This window comes from Odocoileus virginianus, chromosome 6, assembly GCF_023699985.2.
Source record: "Odocoileus virginianus isolate 20LAN1187 ecotype Illinois chromosome 6, Ovbor_1.2, whole genome shotgun sequence".
Classification (NCBI taxonomy): Eukaryota; Metazoa; Chordata; class Mammalia; order Artiodactyla; family Cervidae; genus Odocoileus; species Odocoileus virginianus.
Genome location: NC_069679.1, coordinates 76,729,147 through 76,749,862, shown reverse-complemented (window position 1 = coordinate 76,749,862; position 20,716 = coordinate 76,729,147). Strand labels below are relative to the sequence as shown.

The following is a 20,716-nucleotide window of genomic DNA, read 5'->3' as shown; positions in this document are numbered from 1 at the left end:
AATCCTAGTCCTTGCCTTCCAGAAGCTCATACTGTTGGGGAAACTTATGAGCAGAGGATCATTAAAATACAATACAATGTAGTATGAAGTATAATAGCACTTAGAACACAATGCAGTTAAGAACTGAGCACCACAGAGCATACAGTAAAGTGTTCCTAGCTTAAGCAAGGCAAAGCCAGAGATGATTCTGCTGAAGCGCTGAGGACACGTATAGTGCTTCAGCATACGGCGTGCAGTTACAGAGGGCACAGAACAACCATCAGGCAGAGAAGATGGAACACGTGCGATTTTCCTAAGAAGCTTTTCACTGTAACAGGGAATGAGCTAAGGTGCAGGTTCAGCAGGAGACAGGATCAAGAAAATGACTTTGAGCATCTCTCTCATTGAAGGAATAGAAAAGAGGTGAAGAGAAGAGCTAAGGTAACCAAAAGGGAGAGATTCCCTAAAAGGGCTAAATCTCAAAAGAGGTAGAAGAGAACAGCAGTTATACTCAGAGGAAAGGAGAGCTCATCCTATAAGGCAGGAGAAGAGAAGGTAGGGATGACTATCTTTACAGTGAAGTGAAGTGAAAGTCGCTCAGTCATGTCCGACTCTTTGCAACCCTATGGACTATACAGTCCATGGAATTCTCCAGGCCAGAATATCAGAGTGGGTAGCCTCTCCCTTCTCCAGGGGAATCTTCCCAACCCAGGGATCAAACCCAGGTCTCCTGCATTGCAGGTGGATTCTTTTACCAGCTGAGCCACTATCTTTGACAGTAAATCTAAAAGTGGAGGGAGAGGAACTGACCGAGCAAAAGTGAAAGCGTTCCCATTTTCTCCACAAAGTATGAGATGGACCATTTGCAGATACTGGCTGTTGAGGGAGAAGCTGAAGGAGGGGGAAGATGGAGAATTTTATTGGTCAATAATTGGTGTACCCATGCTGCATCTTCATGATTTGCCAAGTGGAAAATGTGTCCCACTATCTCTCTTGAAATTTATGCATAAAATAGTCATGGCATACCATTCATTTTGGGGATTGGAACACAAGGTTACAAAATCACATCATGTTAATGTCAGAGTCATTTCAGCATTTGCAAAGCAATTTTAAAAAGCATTAGCTAATTAATAAGCTCAATGATGACTTTATCCCTGTAGGTGTATGTATACAAAGACTACTTTTTCTGTTTCCTCTGAGGCATTTGAAGACATAAGAGATTTTGTCTCAGTGGGAATGTTGTGGTAGATTACATTTGCTGTAAATAAGTGACATTTTTAGAAAGCAATGAGTTCCACTGAATTTATCCTGAAGAGGAAAAAAAAAAAAAGATGACAAAACTAAATGAGAGACACCCAGAATCAGCCTGAAAATTCATCATAAGCCTAAAAAGCTCCTCATTCTGTCTTTCCGAGGGCATTGGAAGCAAATAACTCCAACTTCACAGAACATATTAGGAAGGAACAAAAGGACAGATGTGCTGCCCATCTCAAGACAAAGGTGCTCCATTGCTTGGCATTTATACCAAGAGGAGCCACTTCCCACTCATGCCCCATAATGAAAATCAGTCGTCCATTAACAGGTTGAGCGATATCAATTTGCCCAGTCAGAGTCGGAAATCAGGCAAAAACTGCCTTCCGCTCAGAACAATCAGTGGTAAGGTAAAAGAAATAGGCAATTGTATCCACTCTCCCAGCAAGACATATTTGCCGAATTAAATGACCTCTCTCTCCTCTGAAGTGAAGCCTCTAAAGAGAAGTGAGAGACCATTCCCTAGAGTGGGGTTAGCCACAGAATTACCAACCTTTTCCTGAAAAGCCTTTTCTTTTCCTTCTCTACCAAGTCTCTCGACTGAGTTGGTAGAGAGGAGAAAGTAGGAATCCAGAGAACAACAGTGTTTAGATCTCAGCTCCAAGCCTTGCTAAATGAGGGACACTGGACCAAGCACCCATAATCTTTACAATCAAATTAACGAGAACAGAATCCACCTCAGAAGTTTGTTGTGAGGATTAAATTAGGAAATATATACAAAGCACTTAACCACAAAGACCCATACTTCACAGGCATTCACATTAAGTGCTCAGCAACTGTTATTCTTTATTGTTATTATGATTATAATTGCTGTGGTTATAATGGTTATGGAGATGATGCCCGTGAAGGTCTGAGGAAAGAGAAATAATTGTAAGTGACTAATAAGTGATGACAATGGCTGGGAACCTCAAATCCTACCACAAGGGCAACCCTGAGTCTCTGTGGGACATGTGTAGTCAACTGCTTTGGAGATTAATCAGGAAAGTCTTCGATCAATCTGGCCTAATTAGTCTCATTCTTTTCAGAAGGCTCACTTTCTATAGAGCTATAGGATCTTATGTGAGTTTGGGGGATTTTTTTAAAAGTTTTCAGTAATTGCAATACTGAGATATGATTGACATTTAACACTGTATAAGCTTAAGATGTACAATAAAATAATTTGATACACATATTGTCATACTGAGTGAAGAAATTCAGACATAAAAGGACAAATATCACATAAGATCATTTATATGTGGAATCTAAAAATAATGGTAAAAATGAACCTATTTATAAAACAGAAATAGAGTCACAGATGTAGAAACTAAACTAATAGGTACCGAGAGGCAAAGTGAAGTGAAAGTCGCTTAGTCGTGTCCGACTCTTTGTGACCCCATGGACTATACAGTCCATAGAATTCTCCAGGCCAGAATATTTCACTTCTCCAGGGGATCTTCCCAACTCAGAGACTGAATGCAGGTCTCCTGCATTGCAGGCTGGATTCTTTACCAGCTGAGCCACAAGGGGAACCCATGAAAGGGAAAAATGGGGGATAAATTGGAGTATTGGGGTTGACACATAAACACTACTACATATAAGAGAGATAACTAATAAGAACCTACTGTATAGTCCAGGGAAATCTACACAGTACTCAGTATAGGTCATTACAGTGGCCTAAAGGGAATAGAATCTAAAAATTAGTGGTGTGTGTATATATATGTGTGTGTGTGTGTGTGTATATATATATATATATATCTTATGTTTAGAAGGAGGCTAGAAAAATCAAGACTGTCTACTCATTTGGTGCTTTGTTTGGATGCCTTGAATAAGAGAGAAAACATTATTTTAAAAGTAGCTTTGAATAGCTCTCATTGAAATGATTGCCTTGTATTTAGTACCAGCTTCCACTCACTTGCCCTAATGCTTCTTCCTGAGGATATATGAACCACATTTAAATCCACATCCATGAGATAGTCCTTCAAGTATGAAGACAGCTCTCAACCCATGGGCTCAGGCATATTTCCCTCAGGTTAAGTGTTTCTGGATCCATCAGTCAACTCGTTTTGATGTCAGACTCTTGAGTACACACTGTTTCCTTTCTCATAGCTCAGCTCTAAACATCCTCTAATCTGCCAATTAGTCAGCTAAACGTTTAAGTGCTTATCACCTGGAACTGAAGAGAAACATTCCCAGTAACCACGTTATCACACAGTGTTGATCATGATGATGCTGATAAAGGCAACTTACCCAACATTCTCTGTATGCCAGGCACTGTGCTCAGGGTTTTACAATTATTATCTCAGTCAATACTTACAAGAACCCTATCAAGTAGGTATATTCTCCCCACTCAAAAAATAAGTAAAGTGCAAAGAGGTTTACAGAACTTGCCCGGCATGCCACAGCTAGTGGAAATAGAACTCTAGCTACAGTCTACTCTTTCAGCCAATCAACTATACTATAGAGCCATAATCTCTTTTGTTTTCACACCTTCATTAATTCAGTCTCAGAACATATAGGCACATAACTTCTATCCTTCTCAGTGCCATGCTGAGATGAGCATTCTCTCCCACCTTACCTCAAGCTCCTAATATAAATTCTGAGTAAGACAAAGCACTGGACCTTCACCAGAAACTTCCATGTAAGACCCATTCCCCAGGATCCAATTGTTTATTTAAAGAGTTACTCCTTTACTGAATAGCTCTTATATCCAATCCCTTTTCCCCATCTTGTTGATGAGGATATCACAAAGTGTATTGTCAAATACCTTGCTGATATTTAGTAATGCTAGGTCCACAGTATTCTTCTGAGCTTTAAGGATAGCAACAATTTTGAATAATGTTTGTGAGTTTAGTTTTTATGGTTTGTTTTAGTGAATTACTACAGTTCTCTTTTTTCCTTTTGTGGACTCATATCTTATTTTCATTATGAAATTCAAAATCTTCCTCAGATACCACTGCGGCTCATGAGCCCATAGTGTGCAAGATCTATACTTTTTTCCATCTTTGGTATTAGGAACCTCCTCCATTCTCTACAGTTTCTCAAAAACTATCAACTGGATTTCAAAAATCTTACTTTCAAATTCTCTCTGTATCATTCATCTAAGTCAAGAAATTTAAATTAACGCACAGCAATTAGGTGCTATTTAACAAGCTCTGATTTTAAATTTCCTAACTTAATCTTCTCCTGGCCAAAGATCTATTTTCTTATCAGAGAAGACAGGGGATACAATAGGAATAAGGAATTCTTTCGCATCACTTAGAGGTCTGTTGCAAATGATAGAAAATCTAGCTCAGGCTGGTTTAGACAAAAGAAGGAATGTGTTCAACCATGGCTGGAAAGTCAGGGATGGTCTAGGTGGAACAATGTTTGATCCAGGGCTTCAAAATGTCACCAGAACCTAGTTTCTCCCCATCTTTTAGCTCTGCTTTTCTCCATTTTAGCTTCATTTTTAGTCCCAGTGGGGTGGCAAGATGGTGGCCAGAAGCTCAAATTCTATACTATCCCAATTTGCAGCTCAAAAGGAGAAGTACTTCCTTACAAAAGACAAAGTCCTGAAACTGAACATCTGTCCCTGATACAAATGGGTTAGGTGTCCAGCAATGAACAAAATAACCACAGCCAGAGGAAAGGAAGTTCCTGACGGACTGGGAGCTCACGAGCTCGCCGAGGGAGCCGGGAAAGGAATCAATGACATTAAATCACTGGACAACATAAGGGAGAATAAAAATCAAGAAAACAGTCATTGAAATAAGGGAAAGTGAGTATCAGGTCTCTTAAAAAAAAAGTTTTCATATCTTAGTTCTCCACCAATAGCCCATCAATTATAAGGAGCATACCATCCTTTAACATATTCTTCTGGCATTAGCAGAAGAGCCTCTCTGTCTGGGACAGCACTGCAGTACTGAGTACCGGAAGGCTCACCCTCTGGATCTCTTTCTCAACCTCTAACTGCTTTCTTACAGCCACCCTGGGCTAAGTGCTCACACCTTGCCCCTCTGTGACATAAGCCCCACATTCATCACGAATCCCCAGTAGCCCAAGGTTTCATCTCCTCCTCTGTGATGCTGAATGCCATTCTCTCCCCTGCCCATTTCAGCTTCTGATAATCCAGAAATTAATCTCTTTTCAGTGAACATGAAAGTGAAAGTCGTTCAGTCTTGTCTGACTCTTTGCGACCCCATGGACTATACACTCCGTGGAATTCTCCAGGCCAGAAAGTGGGTAGCCTTTCCCTTCTCCAGGGGATCTTCCCAATCCACGGTTTGAACCCCAGTTTCCTGCATTGCAGGTGGATTCTTTACCAGCTGAGCCACCAGAGAAGCCCAAGAATACTGGAGTGGGTAGCCTATCCCTTCTCCATTGGATCTTCCTGACCCAGGAATTGAACCGGGGTCTCCTGCATTGCAGGTGGATTCTTTACCAAGTGAGCTATCAGAGAAGCCCTGATTCAAGAAGATCCAATTTATTCTCTTAAAAAAAAACTTTCATTATTTCTTTTTTTCATTTATTTATTGATTATTTTTGGCTACACTTGGTCTTCCTTGGTGGGCGCAGCTTTCTCTAGTTGCTGTGAGAGGGGGCTACTTATCCTTGCGGTGTGTGGGCTCTAGGTACGGGCTTAGTACGTGTCGCACATGGGCTTAGTTGCCCTGCAGCACGTGAGACCTTCCCGGAGCAGGAATCGAATCCACATCCCCTGCATTGGCAGGTGGACTCTTAGCCACTGGACCGCTAGGGAAGTCCAAAACTTTCATTCTTAAACTGAATCACATGACATTGTCAATATTTGACCTTTTAACCCAGGAAAATGGTCATTTCTATGGTCAACCCAACAGACAGCTCCTGAGACACAGTTTCTCTTCTTTCATGTCTTCTTCCAGTTTCCCAAATTCTGATTCATGTCTCTACTTCTTTCTACCTTGTTGGAATCTTGATCCTCTCGGTCTCCTTTTTGCATGGGCCCTTCCATTCTGCCAAAGCCTTCTTCCCTCCAAACCCATACCCTGTTTTTCTGCATATTTTCCTAACAGGCGGGAAATAAATTCTGTGTTGCTTTCTATGTTAGAAGGGCTCCACAGTAGGGTATGTTTGGCGTGACAGCGATAACAATCCTCATTACACAGATCAAGACACGGGTGTCCACAGAGGAGTTACAGTTTTCTAATCAGTACCAGAAATGGACTGGTAGCCAGGTTCTAATTCAGTTGCTCTTTGTATTAAAGTAATGGGATTCTCCCATCTTCTGCCATCTTTATTACTATTATTAATTGCAGTAACAGCAAAGAGCAGCCAGCGATTCCTTAAACACATCAGTTTGGTTTCCTTCAATAACATAAATAGTTACATTGGCATCTGCACAGTGCTCTATAGTTTACTAAGCACTTCCATTTTTTTTTTTACCACATTTGCCCCCCACATAAAAATGCCTAAAGTATTATTATCTGACAAAAAAACTGAGTCTGAGAGCAGTCGAGTAGCATGCTAAGAGTCTTGCAGCTGGTAATGAACAAGTCTAGGCAAGACTCAAAACCTGGATTTGTGCTTCCTAAAGCCAACCCTCCTCACATTTCCAACCTCTTCTGACCCTAGGGAAAAGGGAGTTTTTAGGCCTAATGCCATGACCTAAATTTACCTGGTTATGGACAGAACGATTTATCATCACCTGAGAAACCACAAAGGACACCAAAACAAGACCTTGAGAAGCATTAAGTTAAGGAAAATGAGAATGAGGTAGGGGAAATGTATAGGAAGTAAAAAGAGGACAATACAAAAGAAAAACCAGAAGAAAAATTGTGATCACATAATAAAAACATAATAGATAGCAGCAAAAGACAGTGAGACTAGATAAAATAAGTATATTTTTTTTCAAAAGCAACAACAAACACATTATCCCAAAGCCCGCAGGTGCTAGCAATTCAAATAAACGTATAGCAATTAACAGAATTAACACCGCCTTAAATAGCTTGGCTCACCAGATGTGGACTCCTATCAGGGTTTTATAAAATGTAAAGTTATCACAGATTAAACCATTAATCATCTGTTCAGAGACTATCTCTGGCTGCAAAATCCCATTCAGTTTTAAATGGCTAATGATCACAAAGGGATGTGGAATGTAATATGCACAATGATGGTCTCCCCAATCCTTTTTCCTTTAAATATGTGTTCATTTTCCCCATTTTCCTGCTCTCCTTCCTCCCCACTAGAGACGCCATGAGAAAGGAGTGAGCTAGACTGGCTGATCTCAGAGGGTTCAGCACCGCATGAGCTTCCCCTTGGGCAATAGAGAGGCAAATGCATAAGTAATATATCAGCGCAGAGGTAACAGCTTGAGGATGGTATAGGAAGGACCAGATCCCACAACACAGCAGACCCCAACACACAGGAGGATACCGTGATGGGCGTGAGTTGGCTCCCTGGTCCTGATGATAGAGACGCTGACCCTGAAACTCAGCACTGAGCTTAGCTTTCCTCTCCTGCACTGTGCTTCACCCACAAGAGCTCAGTAATGCCAAGGACGGAGGAAAGGATAAATATGTGTCCTGAGAGGGAAGGTCACTGGAAAATGAAATGGGAGTCGGAAGGAATCACTTTTCTGCAGAAACCTGAAGATTCAGAGACGCACTCTCCCTGCCCAGGGCTAAAGCCAACGGACTAGCCTTCTGACTGCTCCTCAGGACCTTGGGACAGAAAGACAAATCAAGTAGAAGCAGCAGATGGACTAACCAGTTCTCAGGGAATTTAAAGCCTGATGGTCAACCTGTCAATCCATGTCATTCTATTAGTCCAGATCCTTCCATGGCTCCCTATTACCTAAAGTCCAAGGGTAGAGTGTGACTTAGCCCCTAACTAATTCTACTGATACATCATTGAAACTCCAGATCTTATATTTTGTTCCCGGACATTGGCAAACTGTCTGCAAGTTCCTTGCCCAGATACCATGATTTGCCCTGTCTCTTGGCCCTTGCTCATGCTGCCCCATCACCCCAGAGGATCACTTTTTCCCTGTTCATTTCTGTATGTCTTCAAGTCTCTTCTTGGGCATCATCACCTCCAGAGTTTTCCTGAAGTCCATGATAGTCTAAGTTCTTCTCAGTAGCCCCACTGCACCTGGGAATGCCTCATTTTATGCATTAAATGTTTTTTTCTTGAAACTGTATCTGTGTGTCCCCCACTAAACTGTGAGGTCCCCTAAGGTAAGGATTTTGATTCATCTTTGTATCTTAGCACATCCTTGGCATACAGTAGGTTTTCAGCATATACCTGTGGATCCAAATTTCAGATTTTAGAGCTCCATGAGGTCTGCTCATTAATTAACTTATTCAATCCAGACACGCTTATTGAATGCATTATTTTAAGCCAAGAACTCTTCTAGGTGTTTAGTGAAACACCTGTGAACAGATGAGGCCTCTGTCCTCAAGGAGCTCACACTTAAATAGAAGGGAAATTGATAGGTGTCAAATAAATTTCCAAAGTCAACAGACTAGGTAAAGACTGAATGTGGATGAGATGGACAATCCCTATTTCAGTGAAAATGAGAGAATTTTAGTAAGGCAAACCTCAGAATAAAGTTGTTCTCCCCCCAAACAGTGACTTGGTAATGTGGGAAATACAGACACTGCATGTGCTAATGAATATTCACTTATGCTTACATTTATACTCACAAACTGTTTTTATAAGAATCATTACATAACCCTTAATCATAATTATTGTAGCAAAACATCATTGTGTATTTAGGCATGGTTTCACTTGTACGTACATTATTTTATTCATTCTTAAGAACACAACAGACTTCTTATCTTATTATCTCCATGTTATGGGTTAGGAAACTGAGGTTCAAGTAAGATCAGTGGCTTACTCCAGGCCATACAGGCAGTAAGAAAGCTGGAATTCCTAACCAGGTTTTCTGATTTTTAAACTTGGCCTTCTTTTCATTTATACTATGATGCCTCCTCAAAGTCTTTTCAATCCTGTTCTTACCAGAAGGGGTTCCAACCTATTTCTTTTAGCCATGCTGGGCCTTTTTTATGTAACACTTCTCTCGTATTAGATAGCTGGCAGGTTCCTGAAAGATTCAACTATTGCCATGTCAGGATATTCTTTAATGATTCCAAGAAAGTTGCATAGTCAAGTGTGCCTGAGAGCATTTTTCTAAAGGTTTTTTTTTTTTTTCTTTACTTACAAGCATGTGATTTCATTTAGCAAGTATTTATTGAGAGCCCACTAGGTGCTAAGAACCATTCTAGGAGCTGGGGACACGGCAAGAACAAAAGACAGACAGACAAATTAAAACCCAAAAATACCAAGAGGAACAAGTGTGGATTTTGTGATGTTTAAGTGGATACAAACTTTGAATTGATAACTAGGGTGTGCAAAGCAGAAAGCAATAATTGGATCATAACGTGGACCCTCTTGTCATGCTTTTATGCTGGTATCAAGTTAGGAGCTGTGCACACAGGTGAAATCCACAGTTGCTTTGACTCAAGTGTGGAGCCAGAACTTAACTTTGAGTAAAGTAACTGTAGTTCCAAAGATAAAAACAATTTTGTGCTACAAAGTATTAATGGTCCAAAAGACAAATACCATAGGGTCTTCCCCAGGTCCCCATTTTGAAACAAGCAAAAACACATAAAAGCACCCAGCTCAGCTTAAGGCAACCTAGAACCACAAATGGCCAGAGATGACAGAAAAGGGAAGAAATAGATAGAGAATGGAAGAAGGAACTGGAAAATAATTGCAGACTGTCCTAAAGCGGAATAGTTGAAGTGGGTAAGTGGGATTTATCTAGGAGCAAATTCCCAACATAGTTGGGAGCTTTTATTGTTTACTAAACTGTCAAGAAGAAATACCAAGAACAAGAATTTACTAGACCTGCCCACAGAAAAGTGAATTGTAATGATTAAATGGAAAGAAAAAATACGCTAGGATTTCATTAGACTCAAAATTATCTGTTTAAAACACTCAGACAAATGAGAAAGCCTCCCAAGTCGCTTAGAAAAACTATCTTATATATGTAAAGGAGAGATGGGGCAAAAATTTAGATTAAGTTCTAGTTTTGCTTACAATTTCCTTCACTATTTTGGAATTCCTTCTAACTTGATCTGGATTTAAGTTCTGCTTAGCTACTAGCTAAGATATGTGTATATTTGTATTTACACATAAATAAAATATGTTACTGTTATTTCTGTCATTGACACTGGTTTTCAGAACTGTCTTTAATTTTTAAGCTATTAAGTGCTACCTTTCATACACTTTTGAAGCTGTCTGCTCTCTACATGGAGAGAGTGGTGTGTGGGTGGGTGTGTAAATTTTATTTACTTTAGGCTGTCCATGGATAAAATCATCAGATATATCTTTATATTTTTACGAAGACTGTTTCAAAATATTCAGGGGCATCCTTCTTGACTGATAGATTTGCAGTTGGGAAACCGCTCCTTGTCTCAAAAAACATAATTGTGTTGGGGGGGACAGCAGTGAGGGGGGATGAGTCTTAGAGGCCACCACTAGACCTGTCCTGGAGAGACTCCAGGTTCAAGGCTGTTTCACTACATAAACGGATGCGCTCTGCACAGCACCCAATGCCGCATTCATTCCTGAGCCACCAACGACGAAACAGAACGTGCCCATCTATTTCTGAGGAGAGGGCAATTCCAACGGAGTGTGATTTAACAGTGTTTAAGACTCTTTCAAGGTTCATTAGTCACTGAGAAGTTTCTACCTTTATCCTATCCAAATGGGAGTAAATCCAAGGGAAGAAGTGTGCTATGTCTACCGCAATTTCCATCAGGAATGACCTGTGTGGTCCCCGTGGTCAGCAGAAGGCTCGGTCACGTCCAGCGAGAGGAAAACACACTATGCGTTCTCTCCTGTCATTTTTCCTTCAGACCAAGAATAACACAAATCTGTAATTGGATTTCCCCTCCTTTGTCATGCCTCTGTCTTACCCCTTCCTCTCAATGTACACATGGTTTATTGCAGCAAGGCCCAGCTCAAACATCATTTCTTCTCCAACACTGACTCCCACCTAAAATGTATCTGCTTCCCCTGCTCAGTTAGAGCATTTCATCTGTGGCGCTGTACACAGTGTCCTGAGCTATAACTGTCCCTTAGAGCTTTCATCTCTCTTCCCACATTAGAAATTCTTCAAATATGCAGACCATGATTTATGAAATGCCTTTATGTTTAGTTATAGCCACACACAAAAAAAAGTACCCAATGGTTATTTGATAAGTGCACCCATTCAATGCATACTTATTATGGACTTGCTCTATGCCACGCATGACAGACACAGCTCCTGTCTAGACATGGCTCACAGCTGAGTGGCATGAGTGAATCCATGCGTGATGCTATCTCATATGTGACAGATATGCAACCAATTTCAAGTAACCAGAATAAGAATGAAACATGTGCCCTGAGACGAGACTCATAATGTGTCACAAGGGATCTTTATCTACAAGAAAGAACACTGTTAGCGTCTCAAGGAATTTCCCCAGGGGAATGGTATAGCTATCTTAGGCAATCAAGCTTAGCTTAGATTAAACAAAAAAAGTGCAGTGTGCTGTGCTGATGACACTGTTTGCTGAAAGAATCCAGCAAATCAAGTCTGATTCCTTTTGCCTCAACAATTGACCTTAGAGATTGAACTTACACTTGACTCAAGCTCCCTTGCTCTCAGACAGAGGTCTCAATACATCAGCTACAATAGTAATAAATGAGTAATGGCAAAACCCCACTGCTTTCTCACAGCTGCTGCTAGCTCTCCGGGAGGATAAAAAAAAGGAAAAACCAGTTTTCTGGGCCTTAATATCACAATCCGAGAATTTTTCTTCATCTCGAATAATGAGACTCTTGGGAACACCAAACTCAGCAAAGGTAAAGTAATACATATGTTATGTTTTAGACAAGACATACAGCTGCTCACGGGGCCTCTTTTAGCTAAGGCTTCCCGGCTTGCCGAGTCAGAAGTCCAAAATCAAACTTTACACGGGTCTGTATCCTCGTGACATCAAAGTCCTTTCATCTGAGTTGTTTAATTTCATTTATAAAACACAGCTACCTGTGGGATCAGGTGATTCATTAGTTAAATGATCGAACAGAACTGCAGGGTATTTAAGTAGCAAACCCACGGTCCTGTAACCAGTTCAAGCTGGGATCAAAACCCGGGGCCTCCACTTCCAAGTCCAGAGTCGTTTCTGCAACAACTTTTGACCTCACAGATCAGAGGACAGATTCAGTCACTGAACCGGGAATTTCACCTGTGCTCAGACAGTCAGCGTGTGAAACGGGATGGGTGAACTCACCTCTTTGAGGCAGCCCATGAAGTTGTTGCTGACGGGGGAGCCTGGCAAGTCAGCGGTACTCGGGCTTCCTCCCACGTAGAAGAAGTCGTCTGAGCCCAGCATGGTGTAGTCCTCTTGAGTGTAGCCTGTCGTGGTAAGGATCCCATCCACAGAGATGGTCACCTGGCGGAGGGACACAGGGAGAAAAGAAATCCCAACAATGACCTTAAGGTCCTGTCAACGTCCGGGGGCTTGCCCTACCGGTGGCATCACTTTCAGTAAGATTTGGGTGAGGTATTCTTTCTAATTTGGTTCGATTTTGATATGTGCAGCCAAGTTCCATTTTCTGGTCTGCCTCCCTGTGGCCCAAGCCTCCAGCGTTCGCCTGCAGACTCCCGGGAGAGTTTCTCAGAACTGCCAAGCTGAGCGTGAGCGGCTGGCTCTCGCCAGTGCCCTCTTCAGTCAGGCTAGAAAATGGAACTCTCCTCAGACGACATCACTTGTCTCGGTTCATTGGTAAAATGATGGCTTATTTTTGAATGATCGTAATTTATGGTGGTCGTGAGAAACAGCAAAGGAGACATTAGACGATGGGGTTTGTTAGGGGGTTGGTCTTTGGTTGTGGATGGTTTTTGTTTCTTTTTTTTCTTTTCTTTTTCTTTTTTTATTTGTTTCCTTTTGGGCTCACACCACACTGACAGACATGCATTCAGGGAGGGAAGGAAAAGGGTCTTGAGTTTGATGAGTCATGGGTGATACATGCTGTGGACTACCCAGGACATCAACCCCTGTCCTCCCTTGACTGCCATCACCACCCCCCAGGAAAGAAATGGCCCAAACCAAAAAAGGCAATGCTAACAAAAAGAAAGGGATGATGAGGCGTAAGAGCCAAATAATGATAATAATAATGCCCACCAGAAAGAAATAGCACCCATACACCCAACATCCATGAAAAGAGCAGAGGGCTCAGAGAAAAGATGAGGCCCCAAAGCGTGCACACACCATACGCTGACACACCCATGCGAAACTTATCTGGAGCCAAGAGAGAAGGCAGAAGAACAGAAGGGAGGGACGTGGGACCAGGGTGCAGAGAACGAAAGAAAAGAACCAAAATCCACTTCACACCTACATGCGCTAAATCAACTGAAAAGCAAGGCGGAAGTGAGGATAGAAAACACACTCAACATGAAAGGGTCATCTTCCCTGCCGACCACCTCCCTTACTAACAAAAAAAGAAAAGAAAAAGTCCAAACCCAACCCCAAAATATATGAAGGATGAGAGGACAATGAAGAAGGGTGGAGACAAAAAAAAGAGAGAGAGAGAGAAAAGAAAGTAGTGTAGGCTTGATGGCTGGTAGGTTGTTAGTAGCGAGGAGGAAAATGAGGAGACAGGTTCTGATGCTAATGGGGAATTCACGAGACAGGAACATGCCATGCAGAGTTTGTATGGAGAACACAATTGGCAGAGCTCCCTTTGGCCGAGGTGGGAAGTAAGGAGGAAGAAGGGAAAGGAAGAACACAGGAAGCAGACTACTTTCCTCCCCAGATCACCTGTGGCATCCACAGCCACACAAAAGGGAATGAAAAAAGGGGGATTCAGGAGTTTGGGGTTGGGGGGGGAGGAAGAAAGTTGGAAGAGTGAGGGGGTAGGAAGACACGGAGAGAAGAAAGTCCTCAACAGAAATCTCAGTTGTCCCTAGTCTGTAACTTGGAAGTTGCAAAATAAGAAAAAACAAAATGAATTTAGCTAAACAAAGAATATTTCTTTAAAAAAAAATTTTTTTTTAGAAAAAAAAAAATAGTGGAGAAAAGGAAACTGTCCCAACCAAAGCCATCCAAATGTTGTCAGGACAGGTGCATCCCCTTCCATTTTCTTTTTAGAGAAAAAGAAAGGCTTGTATTTCATTCAACACCAACAACAAAAAATTCAAAAAAAGAAACAAGTCTAAAGAGGATAAAAGTGGGGTTTGGGGAGGAAAAGGGGGGCAACACACGGCAAACCCAAAAAAAGAGACAATAAGAATGATATCTACCAGACAATGTAGTTTGTTTACCATAGCGTGTCCGATGCCTGAGTGCTTTGCGGAAAAGGGGGAAGAAAGGAAATTAAAAAATTGTGAACAGAACGATTGTTAATTAAAAAAACTAAAACAAAGATGAGTCGTTAGGGTGTTAGTACATTAGTCGGTTAGTAAAATGACACATTGCATGAATGATCTTGGGTTAGTTTTTCAAAAAAAAGGCACCCGACACAGAAAAAGAGAGTGGGGGAAGACAATGAGACCAGGACTCTATGGAAAACCTTGGCGCCCGGCTTGCAGCCAGGAAGGAGTTGCAGCCCACGTTGTCATCTGTAATTCCCTACTTCTCCCAACACCACCCAGACTGGACCTCACCCAGGTCAGAATTAGCATCATACTTACTTTCCAAGGGCTCTTCTGAATGAACACTGCCCCCACGCCCTTCCCACCCTCAGCACATATACAATACACCTCTCCTGAAAGAAAAGACCCCCAAAGTTTACCATTGAACTTCAGTAAATTGATAGATAGAGCTGAAACACCCATACGTTTGGGATTTTTTATTTTTCACATCTGACTCTGACTACATGCATGGACGATCATGGCTTTCTCCTAGAACAAAAAGAGCTTAGAACGTTTCCGGTTCACATTGGGCAAATGAAGGCCATACAATGTGGCTCACTCTGTGTTTCCACAGGTAATTTAAAGATCTACAACTGCTTTGACTTGGAGAGCCTTTGTGAGGCAGGAGGGGAACTTTTTTCTCTTTCCTGCCCTCTTGGGTTAGAGTAACTGTGTGGTTAGAATGTGTCAAAATAGTTCCAGTCTTCCTCATTACCCAATGATGTCATTGTTTGGTTTACTCTGCTGGAATGCCTACTGTTGGCATCACATTCCCCTCATTCCTCGTTAGGAATGCCTTTCAACCTTTGAAGCAATTTCTTGCATGGGTAGCAGAGAGGACTGGCGAGTTAAATGTGATTACAGAAGCCCTACGATTAGTCTCTTCTTCACAGCTTTCAAATGTTAAATTGCCAGTGCACCCGGAGCTGGGAGGCTGGAGGTAGATAAAGACGGGCAACCTGGCTTTATGCTTCTGGTTTGATTAAAGTGGCATATGTAGGTCAAGAAATTCCTGTGATGGTCATGACCTTGGACTCAAGGTTATGGACCAAAAACCAAACCAAAGCAAAAAAAACTCACAAAAACTCCTTACTACCTTGGTGCTAATCCTGGTAATGGTTTGCAACAAATAATCCACATTCCCTCCATCACTCAGAACCCCCAATCAAGTGCCTGCCTTTGGACCTATGCGCTAAGTTGCTAAGTCCACCTATTTGTGACCCTATGAACTGTAGCCTGGCAGACTCCTCTGTCCATGGGGTTCTCCAGGCAATAATACTGGAGCGGGTTGCCATTTCATCCTCCAGGGAATCTTCCCAGGGATCAAATCTGCATCCCTTATGTCTCCTGTATTGGTTGGCGGGTTCTTTACCACCAGGGGCCACCTGGGAAGCCTGAATTTGGCCCTGAAAACTTAACCTAAAAGCTACTGAACAAACCAACACTTTCACTGACTGACTTTAACCCCAAAGCAGAACCATGAGTAGATGACCAAGTAGGAAGAAAGGGAAAAAGCTCTGCTCCACTGGGTAAGGAAATTCCAATAAAATTTCCTCAGATCAATCTTTACCACAGAAGCCATTCACCCTTACCAAAAGAGCAGACATGGCTGCCATCAAATATTCATGAAGTGATTAAGTTTAGTTGAGATAGACGAGGGCTTCCCACTCCTTCAAATGTATCCTAGGGAACTCAAAAATTGTTATAAGTGTATTTTATTGGAACAATAATCCACTTTCTCAATGAGATTCATACTCCCTCTGCCAAGAAATGCCCCCAACTCCCTCGGGCCTCACTAGCCTTGTCTCAAGAGCTCTTCTTAGCTGCATCCTTAGGGACAGAGGCGGTCACCTTTGGACAGAACGCTCTGCCTGTAAATCATGCGTGCCCCAGCGAGTCTAGCACCCAGACCACAGATGAGCTCATAACCCTCCTGGAACATAAGGTGCTTTGCATATTTCGCCACCACACATGGCTGGGGAGGGTTGTAATCAACATCTCGCAAACGGAAATTGGTGTGGGAAGGCTAAATGGCTTGTCCAAGGGCACAGAGTGGAGCTGGGGCTCAGAACTTGGGAGAGAAACCCTCCAGTGTGGCTTTCCTCTGCTTATTGAGACGCCAACAGCACAGCCCGTGTTCGAATCACAGGCTGGTCTGTCCCCATTCCAGTGTAAACGACTGAATTAGGGCCCAACTCTACTTGAGAGATGTGGTTTTAGTAGAAATGAAAGTGAGCCTTTTCTGGCTATTTGAAATCATTCTAGAATGATTTCAAGGAAGCATGTGGGGTGGGAGAGAGATATAGAAGCAGAGCAGCCGGTGAGAAACCCAGCCGGATTCTGTTCGCCGGGACAGGAAAATCTCCCCCTCCACTGACTAATGCCAGAGGGTGTTACTGTGGACCAGGCAGTGGAAACCAACAAAAGGTCATATTTTACTTTTTGGTCTAGTTTCTGCAGCTCAAACATTTCAAGCCCTTATACGTTAGCGAATGGACCTTTGACTTGGGCTCTCTTGGCAGCTGAGAGGGTCTCTCCTGTAAGTACAGGTGGGGAATGATGAGAGAAAACGTCAGCAATAGGATTCTTTGGCCTTGCAGGAGAAATATAAAATGGTGATTCAGAAATGTTCGATCCGTGTGTATTAGGATGACTGGGGACTCTAACTCTTATGATTTGGCAACTGCATCATAGATAAAATACAATAGCCAACCTGGGGCTTCCTTGACATGCTTAAGTGTGGAAATGGGTGTTTCAAAAAAAAAAAAATTGTATACTCCTGCTGTGGGTGGGCCTTCTCCATTTATTTAGCATTATGAAGGAGTTACACTTTTATCAAACAGAAAACATATGCAAATACCTGTCAGTTCTTATGCCTTCATGTCTATAGGAGGCATTAAATCAATCATACTGCAGAAGAAGATTTGATAAGCACCTTCTAGAAATTTACATAATGCTTTCTGATTAATAAAGGATGAATGTAGCCCAACTGGGTTTAATGACAAATTCACAAGTAGAAAAACCAAGTGAAAACAGAACCTGGAAAAGGCAGACTTAAGACAGACCTTGACTTTTACAGGAAGTGATTTTAATCGTTTCCTGATGTGGGCTGGTGAAATATTATTGTTGTTGCTGTTGTTTTATTATTAGTAGTTATGAACAGAAAACAACTTCACTCAGCTAAGGTTTTCTGAGAGCGTTGTCACCTGACGGAGTTGCCTGATTAGCATCGGCAAGCGATGGGAGTTCTCAAGCACGTACAGAACCAGGAAAGGCTGCTCCCAAGTTGACTTTTTAATGTGGGTCCTTCCACTTTCCAGGCCTCCTAGTCAACTGAAGAGTCTCGGAGGTAGAGACAGGGCAATAAAGTAGCAGCAAGGAACAGAGAAACAGAGGAATTCAGAAAGATTCCAGCTAATTCACTCCAAGGCTAGAGGTTAACACAACAACCAAAAGAATGAAATAAAAGTATAAAAAAATTGGTGAGGGGCTGGTAAATCAAAAGGAAGAGAAAAAGAAAGACTTTCTCTGGAAGAAATTAAAATTATGGCAATGGCTAGCTTACTTAAAAAACAAAAACATACATTCAGAGAAGGAGGAAAATCTACCATGCTATAGAAATAAAATGCTGTCCCTAACTGAATTTAACAATAATACAAGGTACAAATGTAATCAAGAAGATGATTTAAAAAAAAGAAAGCAGAATAAAAGGAAAGTATTTATAACTTTTATTATCTATACAACTGAATTTTTTTTTCTTAAACAACAAGCACACATGGAGAATTGAAGTAAGAGGAGAAACATATTTTAATCATTATCCTTGTGAAATTGTAAGGCTGGGAGAAAGCTTGACAAATGCAAACTCATATGGTATCTTTACCCTTTTCCATGTAACCTAACCCATCACCTACTTCACACTCCCTCCCCAGCCCCCTAAGAGGAGCCTCCAGGCACTCTCTGCCCTTAGCCATTACCTGCCGGAGGTTGCGTGTCACTTTGACATCGTGCCAGGCGTTGTCATTGAATTTTCCATTCACTGGCTCCACAATGGCCTCAAAGGCCCCGGACCCCAGGTTAATGACCAAGGAGACCGCACCATCCTTCAGAGCCAGGTTGACATAGTCAGCCGACTTGCCCGTGTGCAGGATAAGCCCGTTCCGCTGCCAGGTCTTAAAGGACAGGGTGATTTCATCACTGCTGCTCTGGATCGGGTTCTGAGACAGGTCGTAGCACAGGTACTCTGAGCCTCGGAAAGTGGCCACATTCTCCTCTCGAGCTGCAAGGGAAAGGAAAGGGGAGAGCAGTCAACACTTGACTGGCATGAGCCACGTCTTTGCAAATACCAAAGAGAACACACACATCTACAGGGCACTGCCCCTGCCAGGGGCCTGATGCCAACACAACACTTCTTTCACCTCTTCCACAGGCTTGTATCTAAGAACCAGGAAAACTAGCAGAGAAGCCGTGTGTTCACACAAGGGCAGAAGACTAAAATGATGATGCAGGAAGGCTTGCTACCTTGCCTTCAAATTTTCCCAGAGAAAAACCTAAAGGGAAAATTCATGCAAAATGGTAAAGTGAGGCTTGCGTTGCTTTTGCATCAATATCAGTATTTAAATGCCTGTAAAAGGGCTGGTTTAGAATGGATAATTAACTGTTCTGACAGAGTGTTCTTTAGCTCCCAGTACCTTTTATTGACCAATACATAAAAATCAATTACCCTGAAAGATCTGGCTCTAATTTCTATCCATTGGTAACATGGCTAACTTTGGTTTCCATGGTACAGTCCTGCGCCCAGTGGAACATGACAGGGTTTCTAAAAAGGAGGTTGAACCTCAGGAAATGACTGAGCAGATGAGGAAAAGGGGACAGAATGGAATGTGATGATATGCTTTGATATTACACTGGACAGCAATGCCTCCCTTTCACTCCAGTGGACTGCTCCCTGAAGCTCTTTGAGGTGGCCTGGTCAGACCGTCCCATGGAACATCTCTCCACAGGAACAGGGGTCCACAGAGCCAACACGGTGTCCCACTGGGACCCAGACTCTTTCAAAACCGTATTCTAGACACTGGGGCCTATAATTTGCTACCCCGGGAGCCCCAAGTGTGTTCCCAGGGCTTGTGTGGGCCTCTTCCCTGGATCAGCTTTCTGAAGGCAAATCACGCCTGTCAGTGTGCACGCCTCCAGGTCTGAGGACTAGCCCTGGGGACTATTTGTACAGGTCTACACAGACCTTGGCCACGTGGGTGGAGGAACCCATGTGCATTTATACCAGGCCCCTGTGATAAGCAATGGAGCTAAGGAGGGGTGAAGGCCACAGAGCCAACCAGAGGGGCTAGCCCTGCCTATGCTGATACTTCCCGAAGCAGAACTCCCAGGAATCTGAAAATGCTAAATGTGAACCTGACTTAACCAAGTTGTTTCGAGGCTCTGTTTTCCAAGGTAAGAGGATAGAAAGTATTTGATTTAATTATTTGTTGACTTATAACTTAGACACTCAGCATGCACGCTTCCATTTGTCCTCCTGTCAGGCAACCCCACTTAGAGTGGATGACTTTCCTGGTGGCCCAGCGGTAAAGAATCTGCCTACCAATGCAGGAGACTAGAGTTCAAAGTCTGGATGGGGAAGATCCCCTGGAGAAGGTAATGGCAACCTGCTTCAGGATTCTTGCCTGGGAAATCCCATGGACAGAGGACCCTGGTAGGCTATGGTTCATGGGCTCATAAAGTGTGGGATACGACTTAGCCACTATACAACAACTTCATATCAGGGTTGGTCAAAAGTACCTCTCAACAAAAGGAAATGAGCAATGATACAAATTTAGATATGCAGTTTCCCTTTAAAGAGGGGTGGGGTGGGGTGGGGTGGGGCTACAAAGTAAAGTTGAAGAAATTCTATTTTTCCTTCTAGACCTAACTAAAGCCAATCCACCTTAACTCAGATCCTTATCGACCATCATAGCCCGTGGTAAGCTCCTTAAGGAAAGTCAAATAAATATTTTCTCATCATGAGGTAAAGGAGTC

The 20,716-nt window shown here is 42.4% G+C and overlaps 1 protein-coding gene across 25 annotated transcripts in view; it reads right to left on the bottom strand.

Moving 5' to 3' along the window:
- The window catches only part of NRXN3 (neurexin 3), a 1,774,064-nt gene that overhangs the window by 1,269,231 nt on the left and 484,117 nt on the right, over nucleotides 1–20,716 (bottom strand). For 15 of the 25 annotated variants that reach the window (XM_070469697.1, XM_070469702.1, XM_070469686.1 and 12 more), the window contains 3 exons: nucleotides 18,664–18,965; nucleotides 14,600–14,623; nucleotides 12,567–12,728 (listed from right to left, as the gene is read on the bottom strand). In XM_070469697.1, the coding sequence (XP_070325798.1) occupies nucleotides 12,567–12,728; nucleotides 14,600–14,623; nucleotides 18,664–18,965 (488 nt within the window). The remainder of the gene's footprint in view (nucleotides 1–12,566; nucleotides 12,729–14,599; nucleotides 14,624–18,663; nucleotides 18,966–20,716) is intronic. The other 10 variants (XM_070469688.1, XM_070469699.1, XM_070469705.1 and 7 more) reach the window with 1 other exon arrangement.